Consider the following 12,500-nt stretch of genomic DNA (forward strand, 5'->3'; position numbering starts at 1 on the left):
TGTGATGTTTGGCCCAACCCCTTCAGTTACTGCTGTTTACTCTGTTACTAGAGGAACACAAATGCTTCTGGACTTTATTTTTGTCTTTAAAGTGGACAGAAAGTGTCCTCTACCAGTGGTTGTCAGGACAGTCGGTCAATGCTCACCACTTTAAAATATTAGCAAACACTTGTCAGTTTACACAGTATCAGCATGAGCACTCATTTCTAATGTGGTTTGTGTCCATATGTAAGGACAGTGTTTGTACTCCTTTTAGCTCTGCTTTGGTCTCCTCCAGCTCTTTAGAAAATTCCAAATGAGGCAAAGAATAGATAAATAGGAGGAAACAAACGAAATAAGCATTTTAGACTAAGCAAGTATTCAGTTTCACACTGATGTTTTTAATTTTGAAACAGTAGTTTACAATATACAGTCTGATATAGAGTTGAAATTATCCAAAGTGACCTGTTCACATATTGATATTTTATTTCAGCCCTACTCATGGCAAGGCAAGGCAGATTTCTTTGTATAGCACAATTCATACACAGGGCAATTCACAGTGCTTTACAAAAATGGAAAAGAGACAGGTTAAAAACACACAATTACAATTAAAACATAATCAATAAAACATAAATAATAATCAATTAAAACAAAGTAAAAGGTCAGAGTGCAGATAGAACCCTTTCAGTTGTTCTATGCACAGTTGAACAGAGCTGTTTTCAGCCTGGACTTAAACATTGTCAGAGCAGAGGCCTGTCTCACATCATCAGGAAGACTGTTCCAGAGTTTAGCTGAATAAAACTGAAACGCAGCTTCACTGTGTTTAGTCCTGACTCTGGGCACCAGCAGAAGACCAGTCCATGAGGTTCTCAGGCCAGTCCATGAGGTTCTCAGACCAGTCCCTGAGGTTCACAGACCAGTCCCTGAGGTTGTCAGGGTCCCAGATGGTTCATATGAGACCAACATGTCACAGATGTACTTTGGTGCTAGACCATGGAGAGACTTATAGACCAGTAGAGCTCTTTTAAAGTGTATTCTCTGAGTGACAGGAAGCCAGTGCACAGATCTGAGCACAGGACTAATATGGTTGTACTTCCTGGTTCTAGTCAGGACCCCAGCAGCAGCGTTCTGGATGTACTGCAGCTGTCTTACAGCTGGTTTAGAGAGTCCAGTGAGAAGGCCTTTACAGTAGTCTAACCTGCTAGAGATAAATGCATGGATAAGTCTGTCTAAGTCTGGTTTAGACAGTAAACCTTTGATTCTGGCAATGTTTTTGAGTTGGTAAAAGGCTGATGATGTAATTGATTTATTGTGGTTGTTAAAGTTTAGGTCTGAGTCCATAATTACCCCTAGATTTCTAACCTGATTTTTAGCTTTTAGAGTTAGAGATTACAGATGACTGATGACACTTTCTCAGGGTTTTTGTGGGACAAAGACAATAACTTCAGTCTTCTCTGAGTTTAGCTGGAGAAAGTTGTTTTGCATCCACGCAGTGATCTGTTGGAGGCAGTCACAGAGTGAGTCCACAGGCTCATGTTCACCTGCTGTCAGCAAGATGTAAATCTGAGTGTCATCTGCATAGTTATTGTAGGACACGTTATTACTGCGTATTAACTGGCCCAGGGGCAACATGTAAAGATTGAACAAGAGGAGTCCCAGGATGGACCCCGGGGGGACCCCACAGGTCATGTCCAAGTCGATGACCACAAGCACAAAAAGTTTAGTTTTATCAGTTCATATCAATAGTTATCATAATAAATTTCAAATCATTATTTATTTCCAGTTTAAAGGCTGAGTTTTGGTTCCTGAATTAGCTGAATTAATGTGACATTTTAAATTAGTTGCAAACAATGTTAAAAAAAAAAGCAACAAGTTAAGAAGAATGGCATGAAAGATAAAATGAAAAATAAATATGTAGAAGATGCAAAAAGACACAACACAAGAAAAAAAAATGACGTAAAAGACACAAGATGAAAACAGCATAACAGATGGAGAGTAATGCAAAAGATGTAAAACGCATCTGTAGTACCTGTTTCATGATTTCCTTCTGTTTTAAAATAAATAGTATTGTATTGAAATACTTCATGATGTTCATAGCTGCAGATTTCCCAGAAAAAGGACAGAACTGGATCACAGTAACTATCCTCATGGCAGTGTCACTCAGGCCTTGTACATCTTTAATAAATAAATAGTTTGCATTAGAAAATGGACTTTAATTAGATTCCTGTAGATGTTGAACATTTCTCATCTTATGCATCGGAATGTTGTTCCATGTGACTTTAAAACTGTGCTTCATAACAGATGTTGATGTGCTTGGTTTATCCAGTCATATTGTGATGATCCAGACCTGGTCCTGGAGCTGAAGAACCTCATCGTCATCTTTGCTGACACTCTACAGGTTAGTGGTGTTCCTTCCAGCTCACAGGTGTGTGTTTATACGTTGATATATCCCATAATCCCCTCTGTTTGTTCTCAGGGTTATGGTTTCCCAGTGAACCGGCTGTTTGACCTGCTGTTCGAAGTCAGAGACCAGTACAACGAAACACTGCTGAAGAAGTGGGCGTTGGTGTTCAGGTGGGCAGCTCACACCTTTACTACCTGTCTGCTTAATGGGTGGAGCTTATTTACCTGTCTGTCTGTCTACTTAATGGGTGGAGTTTATTTACCTGTCTGTCTGCTTAATGGGTGGAGTCTGATACTTCATAAACCATGGATCAATAAATGTTGGGACATTAGTTAAAATTCTACAGTGTATGGTTTCTTGTTAACATGAGCATGTTCACATCTCTAATCCTGAGTTTACACCAAATATTTTTGTGTATATCTGGATTTTTATATGTTTAAACCTGCCAGAAAAAATAGGTAATAGACTCTCCTCACACTGTCAGTGGACCGGACTGTTAGTGGACTGTATTTGGACATGGAATGTTCACTTAAAGACCCAAATGTCCACCTTTAACCCTTAAAGACCCAAACGTCCTCCTTTAACCCTTAAAGACCCAAACGTCCGCCTTTACCTCATGAACACCCAAACGTCCGCCTTTAACCCTTACAGACCCAAACGTCCACCTTTAACCCTTAAACACCCAAACGTCCACCTTTAACCCTTAAACACCCAAACGTCCTCCTTTAACCCTTACAGACCCAAACTTCCACCTGAAAAAGTCATTTTTTTCTGATTTGATATAATTATATTTGAATTTACTCTGAGCTTCTATGAACATGTATATCATCACTGAAGTAAATATTGTAAAATACCTGATTTACACAGAAACATGCTTAGGTTAATATTATAATAATTGGTGATAAATCACTTGGGAAAGACAAAAAAAGATCATTTGGAAGTAGTGACATAAGTAGTTGTGGCTCTTTAAGGGTTAAATGATGTGAGAGGTAGGTCTCACATGTATTGTGTTCCAACTTGTACAATAAGAAAATCCAACTGTCACTATTCCATTGCATGTTGTTTCTGATTCTAGTATAACATTAACTGGACTGTTTTACTGCGTGTCATATTCCCACATCTCAGCATAGTAGGTGTGAATGAGTGCAGCTTGTATCCCTAGTGATGAGGGTGTTCCGGTTTTTGCCGGAAATCCGTTTTTTTCCGAAAACTGAGAATACGTTCCGGTAAATTAAATGTGTCTGGATCATTTCTGTCTGGTTTGGCAACATTTCAGCCAGAAAATTACACATAAATTGCTCCAAAAAGTGTAAATTATGTTTATTTGGGTCCATCTCATGGGCACAGCCATATTGTTTTCTTCTCCATTCGTCTCGACCAATGAGATGCTCGTTTACAATGCGGAACTTGTATCGACGCCTCCGATTGGTCAGTTGATGGCACGTGGTCCGTTTCGCATCTCTGGAGACAAGGTGGCAGATTTGCTTTGAATATTTTACCGCCAATGTATTTTGTCTAAATATTCTGTGAAATCATGTCAGAATTCATCGTCCTTCAGCGTGGGGACGAACTGAAGTGTGAAGCAGGAATCAAAAATAAGTTCAAGTGGTCCATTAATGCTTTAATAGTCCTTAATGCTTTACAAGTTTTTGCTGTCAAAGTGCACCAGAATGCACCTAAGAGCATGCAGAATGAAATGCTCAGAAAAGTTCAGGTTTTCTGGTTTTTCAGTTTTTTTTTCTTTCCTCACTTTCATCACTGTATCCCAGAAGGCAGTGGCTCTATGACCATCTGTCTGTACCTACAGCTGTATTCACTGACCCACTTCGAGCCTTAAATCCAATGGTGATCCAGTCCCTGTTAGAGCTTCTGTTAGTCTGAAGTGGAAACTAGAACCTGCAGGGTGTGACATCAGTGTGTGGTTTGGTCTCTTGTCCTGTTTTTTTTTGTCCACATTCATTTGGTTCTTTACTGAATTCTACTCATTTTAGTTTGAATAAATATATTAGCATTTACCATAAAATATTCTACCTCTACATTTGTGAAATGTTCAAACAAAGCACATGATGTTTACCTTTTACAAATAGTTTACCTTCAAACTATTAACTTTATCTTGAACTCTAACTGCAGACCTAAAATCAGCCTCTAAACTTTAAAGAAATAATAACTGACATTTATAGAGGGTATGCACGTGATGTCACCACTGGCGGAAGTCACCATGGTTCCGCCCACTGAGTGACAGAATGAGGGAGATGAATGTCAGCGTTGGCTTCAATACTGTCTAAACTGAAGAACAATATTTAATAAAAAATGGGGAAAAGCTGTTGTGTGACTGATTGTATGAAAAGGTTTGAAAAGCAGTTGGAGCTATTGTTTTACAGACACCGAAAGACAAAGAAAAGAGAAATAGATGGATCCACAAATCCAGGAAACCAAACCTAGATCCGTGGATCCTGTTTGGTGTCAGGTAACATTAATTTATGCTGTATTTTTGGGTCAAATCAGACCTTAAATGACGTATTGTTTTGGCTAACATTACTTCTTAGTAAAGCTCTTGGTTTCATGATCAGATCTTTCATGGTTTTTGTCTTCATTTTGTGATTCTGAACCTTGTGCTCCTACATGATTTGTAAACTAACTTAAACTGAGGCTAACCCAGTTTTTCAAATATGGGGGAACTGGAGAATAAAGCTACGACGGAGTATTAGGGCCACATGAGAAAATAAAAACACTTGTCACTACGAGTATAAAGTCAAACAATATCGATATAAAACCCGTAATTTTATGAGAATAAAGTCGAATACAAAAAGAATCACAATGTTATGAGAATAAAGTTGTAGTTATAAAAAAAAAAAACTCATAATTTAACAAAAATGTCATTCGTTTATGAGATTGAAGTCGTCATATTCCAGCAATAACGCCATAATATTATCAGAATAATGTGGTAATTTAAAAGCAGGTGTATAAATCTCCTAATTTCCCAGAATCCAGTGGTACCCTGCTGGTCCACAGCAGTAGTATCTGTGTTGTATAAAGTACTTGATCTGAACTAGATGTAAATATCCTCAGTACCAGTAGATCATGCATATATTCACTGGGGTCAGTACACAGTAAATGCACTTTGGATCAGCTGGTTCTGGGTCCTAGTTTTGGACCCTGGTTGTCAGTCATGATGAAACCATGTATATTTGATTCAGGTAAAAATAGCGATGATCCCCTACACCCTGGATGTCAGGATAATCCATTTCTGTCCACATGTCAATGTTCATGGACCACTTGTTCTTTGGTAGCGTGTACGGATCCATGTCCAGTCCAATTGTCCTTCATTTAATTTCATATTTCACATTTTCCCAGTCTTGCTTTGTTTACTGCTATACTCCGTCATGTTGAGCAGGTTGTTTTTTGACACTCACTCTGACTTAGAGGGACGTGGCCCGAGGGGGACGTGATGTATGTGCATACCCCCTATTGTGATCATTACTGATGTCAGCTAGCATTCTGTGTATTTCTAGATATACTGTGACTGAAATAATAATCTGTTGACGTTGGATCTGTGTTGTGGTGAAATGTTCTGTATTATTGCTGAGCAGTGACTGTTTTTTATCCACAGGGAGATATTTGAGCTGGACAACTACAGTCCCATCCCAGTAGAGACAGAAGAAGAGTATAAACTGGTCGTGAGTCGCTTTCCTTTCCACGACGCTGAGATAGAGAAGGTAACGACTTCAGAACATTTTTGTACTTTTGTACCAAATGCATCACTAATACCTTCATACTTTAATCCATCCAGTTAAACACCAGACTAAACTACAGCTGGGTCTGTTGAGTAGTTAAACTCAGCTTTTTGCCATCATACGTCAATAAGTCAATAAAATGTATTTATATAACACTTACCACAGAGAAAATGTCACAAAGTGCTTTACAGATTAAAACAGTGTTTTCCAACCTCTTTTGGCTCATGACCCCATTTTATCATCACAAATTTCTGAATCACAAAAATCAAGATGGAGATTTTATTTTTTTTTTTTTGTTAAAATTTGTTTTTGATCATTTAATATTTTGCTATACTATGTTGCAAATAAACATCCATTTTAGAGAACATTTAGTCTATATAATATATATTATTGTGGATGGAGGCAGTAAAGCCAGGTGTAGATTACTGCACAAAAGGAGACTTGCATTTTCCTTGATCAGGATATGTATAGTCAGTCCAGCTTGGATTTTCAAGGCTGACAATTAATACTGAACAAATAAGAACTCAAACTATGAATTATGAAAGAGCTTCAGCACCTGAAACCAACCACAATGAACATTTCACACAGAACCACAGAGAAACAGAACCACAGTGCTGCAGTTTCAGCTTCACAGTTTGTCATGTCTTTTATGTTCTGTGATTGTTTCTCTCTACTGTATGTATTTTTTATTAGTAATTTTTTTTTATCAATTACTAGAAATTTCAGGCAACCCCATTTGAATTCCAGGCGACCCCATGTGGGGTCCAGACCTGAAGGTTGAAAAACACTGGATTAAAAAGATACAAGACAGCAACACAAAAAAGTACAAGATGCTTTACAGATTAAAAGACAGCAACACACCAAAAGAATACAAAGTGCAAAAATATAAAATATGGAATTCTAAAATACTTGATAAAATCAAGGAATACCCATAAAAGCAACAGAGTAAAGGTGTGTCTTAAAAATCTCCACTGAGGCTGGAGTACATTCCACCATCTGGGACCCACTGTTAAAAAGGTTCTCTCCCCTTTGGGTTTGAACCTGGTACGGGGGACAAGCTGCTGACCTCAGTGGGCATGTGCCAAGGTTATTATCGTTAACGAAAACTAACGAAATGATGAAAACTAGAACTGAAAAAGCATTTTCGTTAACTGAAATAAAGAAAAACTATAATTAAAAGAAAAAAACGATAACTAACTGAAACTGTATTGTGTGTTTACAAAACTAACTAAAACGGATACAAATTCTGGATAAAATTCCCTTTATTTCTGTCAGTGTCAGATTGATATAAAATTGATTTATTTCACTCCAGCAGTTTTAGGTGTGTGCACCATACGGCACTTCACAGTTCGTCACTTGGTTTAGAGTCGTCTTCTGGTCCCCACTTTGGAAACATGGAGACTAAAGCAGCATAGTCCTGTATGTGATTTATGTGAATACGACGGGGAAGAAGAGAAAAGATATAAAGAAGCTAAAGCTAATACTAGAACAAACTAAAACAAAGCATTTAGAAAAAAACGAAAACTAATGAAAACTAATAAAAACGAGCAAAACTTCTCTAAAAACAGATTACAACTAGCTGAATTAGAGAAAAAAAAATGTCAGAACTAAATAAAACTAGAAGCACTCGGAGAGCGCAGACCTCCGCCAAGGCTGATCAGTGGCCCCCCCTGTGGGCCCCCCCCCACACCAAGGAGGTTATGTTTTTGCCAGGGTTTGTTTGTTTGTCTGTTTGTCTGTCCGTTAGTGTGCAACATAACTCAAAAAGTTATGGACAGATTTTGATGAAATTTTCAGAGTTTGTTGGAAATGGGCCCCCCCGTGGGCCCCCCCACCCCCGATCACCACCAAAATTTAATAATTTCTTCCTTATCCCATTTCCAACAAACCCTGAAAATTTCACCGAAATCTGTCCATAACTTTGAGTTATGTTGCACACTAATGGACAGACAAACAAACAGACAAACAGACAAACCCTGGCAAAAACATAACCTCCTTGGCGGAGGTAACTAAACTATAATGAAAAATCTAAAACTATTATAACTTTGGCGTGTGCGAGCGAACTGATAAAACAGTTTAGTAAGGTACAGCGGTACCTGACCATGAAGAGCTTTGTAGGTAAAGACCTGCACTTTGAACTGCACCCTGAGCAGTTATGACACCACCCACTACGTTCACTGTCCTTCGCATGCTCTACACCAGTGTTTTTCGAGCTTAGGGTCGGGACCCCACGTGGGGTCACTTGGAATTCAAATGGGGTCGCCTGAAATTTCTCGTAATTGATAAAAAATGAAAACTTACTAATAAAAAAATGTATGGTGAGTTGACAGAGACAATCTCAATCCATAAAAGACATGACAAACTGTGGTTGTGAAACTGAAGCACTGTGGTTCTGTTTATGTGTCAAATGTTCATTGTGGTCAGTTTCAGATGCTGCAGCTCTTTCATAATTCATAGTTTGAGTTCTTGTTTGTTCAGTGTTAATTGTCAGCCTTGTAAATCCAAGCTGGACTGACTATACATATCCTGACCAAGGAAAATCCAAGTCTCCCTTTGTGCAGTAATCTACACCTGGCTTTACTGCCTCCGTCCACAATAATATACATTATATAGACTAAATGTCCTTTAACATTTACGTTTATTTGTAACATAGTATAGCAAACTATTACATGATAAAAAAAAAAAAACAAAGTAATTTTAGCAAAAAAAACATGCCTGGGGTCACCAGAAGTTTATGATGTTAAAATGGGGTCACGAGCCATTAAAGGTTGGGAAGGGTTGGGTCTAAACATATGAGTTTTGTGTTTTCTAGAATGTACACAAACTAATTATAAAACTAACTTTTTTCTATTTTTTCTTCTCTTTGGACCCCTCTTTGGAATCCTGTTAGAAAATGAATATGTAGAGCAGGGCTGCCAAACTCATTTTAGTTCAGTTCCACATTCACACAAATATGATCTCAAGTGGGCCAGACCAGTAAAATAATAGCAGTGAAAAAAGCAAAATTACAAAATTACATCATGTTTATATCTACATTGTTTCCTTAAAAATCTAAATAACGTGAACAACTTGAAATGTCTTAAGAAAAACAAGTGCAATTTTAACAATATTCTGCCTCAGTTTTTCAGTTTATCATTTACACATGTGCATTACAACTTACATTACAATTACAAATACACAAAACATTTAGTAACAGGTATAATATTGATAAAATTGCATTTACTTTTGTCAAGACATTTCACATCATTCATATTTTTTCAGGTTATTCACATTTATTGTAAAATGATAGTTTGTTAATGTAAACATTTTTATGTAATTTTATGGGGTTTTTTTTTTACACTAAAACAAAGATAAAATCTGCAGTTGTCATTATTTATGACAGTATTTTTCTGGTCTGACCCAATTGAGATCTAATTGGTTTATATGTGTCTGTATGGAACAGTAGTGGCTGCTCGCCTTTCAGAGAGGGGAAGCTCATTGTCGGCTTACATTAAAAAAAATTGTCAAGTTATTGACAACCTGTGGACTCATTAATGAACATGTTGAATGCAGTGTGTGTGACACTGCTGTACATACGTGTGTGTTTTCTCCGCTGTGGTGTGAGTAGCAGGACTTTCCCAAGAAGCTGCCCATGTCCCAGTCGGTCCCTCAGATCTACACACAGGTCAAAGAGTTCATTTATGCCAGCCTCAAGTTCTCCGAGTCTCTGCACCGCAGGTACATCTATCATCAACTACTTTAACTGAGTAAAAGCAAGCTTTCATATGGTCATAAATAGTCCAAATGATTTTATGACAGTGTGGTGTTGGGATTATGGAATCTGTTCTGTAATTAACCCTTAAAGACCCTAAACCATCTACTGATCTAAACTGTTTAATACCTGTTGATCCACAAATCTTATCAATTTACGTCAATAACTGAGGTAAAATGCAGTCATCTGTTCATGTTTTTTTTGGATGCATCAGTACTCTCTGTAGTTACCGTGGAAGCACCGTCATCTTCTCCAACATTAATTCCCCAGTAAAACCCATGGAGTTGGATCAATGACAGCGGATGGACATGCTTGTTTTTATGTAGAATTAATGATATATTTTGCAGAAAAAGTCATGTTTTTTTTTTCCAGTTTTCTTAGTTTTTATATAAAAGTGATGAAAGTTTTCCGGTTTTTGCCCGAAATCTGTTTTTTTCTGAAAACTGAGCATATGTTCCGGTAAATTAAACGTGCCCGGATTATTTCCATCTGGTTTGGCAACATTTCAGCCAGAAAATTACAAATAAATCGCTCCAAAAAGTGTAAATTATGTTTATTTTGGTCCATCTCATGGGCACAGCCATATTGCTTTCTTCTCCATTCGTCTCGACCAATGAGATGCTTGTTAACAACGCGGAACTTGTATCGATGGCTCTGATCGTTCTGTTGATGACACGTGGTCCGTTTCGCGTCTCTGGAGACAAGATGGTGGATTTGCTTTGAGTATTTTACCGCCAATGTATTTTGTTGAAGTATTCTGTGAAATCATGTCAGAATTCATCGTCCTTCAGCGTGGGGACAAACTGAAGTGTGAGGCAGGAATCAAAAATAAGTTCAAGTGGTCCTGGCTTGAGAAAACTGATAGAAATGGCGATTTTTGAACCTTAATGCTTTACAGGTTTTTGCTCCCTAAGTGCACCAGAATGCACCTAAGAGCATGCAGAATGAAATGCTCAGAAAAGTTCAGTTTTTTTTTCTTTCCTTACTTTCATCACTGATATAATAATCTTTGAATTTTCTTTGAGCTTTTATGAACATCTATGGGATCAGTGAGTTAAATATAGGAAACTACCTGATGTACAATGAAAATATGCTAAGGATGATATTATAATAAATGGATAAATCACTAGGTAATGGTGGAATGTACCGGGACATTTATTTATAAACACAAAAAATGGTTCTGGGCCTTTATGGGTTAATGATCAATGATGTTTCAGTCTTGTATTTATATGAAAAGCTGTATTTAACTATAGTATGATATAAACAGTGTAAAAATAAAAGAATTAAATTAAATACATTTCCTATTATACTGTGACTTTGTTTTTCCAGTTCAACAGAAATTGATGATATGTTGCGAAAATCCACCAACCTACTGCTGACAAGAACACTGAGCAGCTGTCTGCAGAATCTGATCAAGAAACCTCACATAGGGCTGACGGAGGTAGGATGCAGTGAGCCCAACATCCACACCAGGTGGTTTTGGCAGGACCGACACCTTCCTTAAGTCTGAGCCTTTGTTGTTTGTGTGTAGCTGGTGCAGATCATCATCAACACCACCCACCTGGAGCAGGCCTGCAGGTACCTGGAGGAGTTCATCACCAACATCACCAATGTGTCCCCTGAAACTGTCCACACCACCAGACTGTACGGCCTGTCCACCTTCAAGGTAAGACCAGGACGGACATGGGTTTGGATAAAACATGACATCTACCAAGGGATGGGGATCGATAAAAATTTAACCATTCTGATTCCATTATCCATTTTGCTTATCGATCAGATTCTCTTATCAATTCTCTTTCGATTCTCATTGGCTGAGGGAGTAAAAGAGTATAAACGGGTGCATTTGCATTAACTGTCTTCTATATTTCTCTGCACAGAAAATATAACATATACAGTATGTATAAATAATAACAGATGACGCTGGGCCCATTTTTGGGGGGGGTGCAGTGAAAGTGAAACTACAGACTCTTTACTAATTCCTGTATTGCTGCATTTCTACTACGTGGAACCGGTTCGACTCGGCCCGTCTCCCATTGTTGTACACTTCATTTCCTTTCCCCTACCTTCAGAAACTTGTATTTGAGGGGGTACGATGTTTGTTGCCCGCACCGGAACCGGAACTGGGCCCGGATGATGGCCTGGTGTTCATTCTGCCGCTAGATTCACAAGCGCCGCTACGTAGTGAATCAAATACTTCCTGTAAGTGAATCACATGCTGTGGACAAATGTTTGAACAAATGTTTGAACAGATTGGAGGGATTCTACCCTTTTGAAGAAATGGAAGATTTGACAGTGTTCCAGTGGACCTGCTGTTGTCTGTTTGGACCTGCTGTCATCTGTTTGGACTGGTTCTGCCTCAACACCATGTTGGCTATGTTCTGACCAAAACAATGCAGAGCTCAGTGAATTCCAGCGTGGAACTGTGATAAGATGCCACCTGTGCAACAAATCCAGTCGTGAAATTTCCTCGCTCCTAAATATTCCACAGTCAACTGTCAGCTGTATTATAAGAAAGTGGGAACGACAGCAACTCAGCCACGAAGTGGTAGGCCACGTAAACTGACGGAGCAGGGTCAGCGGATGCTGAGGCGCATAGTGCGAAGAGGTCGCCAACTTTCTGCAGAGTCAATGG

The 12,500-nt window shown here is 38.4% G+C and overlaps 1 protein-coding gene across 3 annotated transcripts in view; it reads left to right on the top strand.

The window, feature by feature from the left end:
• The window catches only part of exoc6 (exocyst complex component 6), a 275,638-nt gene that overhangs the window by 166,784 nt on the left and 96,354 nt on the right, over window positions 1–12,500 (top strand). For all 3 annotated transcript variants that reach the window (XM_030121915.1, XM_030121916.1, XM_030121917.1), the window contains exons 13-18: window positions 2,306–2,377; window positions 2,456–2,553; window positions 5,994–6,099; window positions 9,725–9,834; window positions 11,198–11,309; window positions 11,400–11,534. In XM_030121915.1, the coding sequence (XP_029977775.1) occupies window positions 2,306–2,377; window positions 2,456–2,553; window positions 5,994–6,099; window positions 9,725–9,834; window positions 11,198–11,309; window positions 11,400–11,534 (633 nt within the window). The remainder of the gene's footprint in view (window positions 1–2,305; window positions 2,378–2,455; window positions 2,554–5,993; window positions 6,100–9,724; window positions 9,835–11,197; window positions 11,310–11,399; window positions 11,535–12,500) is intronic.

Source organism: Sphaeramia orbicularis, chromosome 19, assembly GCF_902148855.1.
Source record: "Sphaeramia orbicularis chromosome 19, fSphaOr1.1, whole genome shotgun sequence".
NCBI classification, from domain to species: Eukaryota; Metazoa; Chordata; class Actinopteri; order Kurtiformes; family Apogonidae; genus Sphaeramia; species Sphaeramia orbicularis.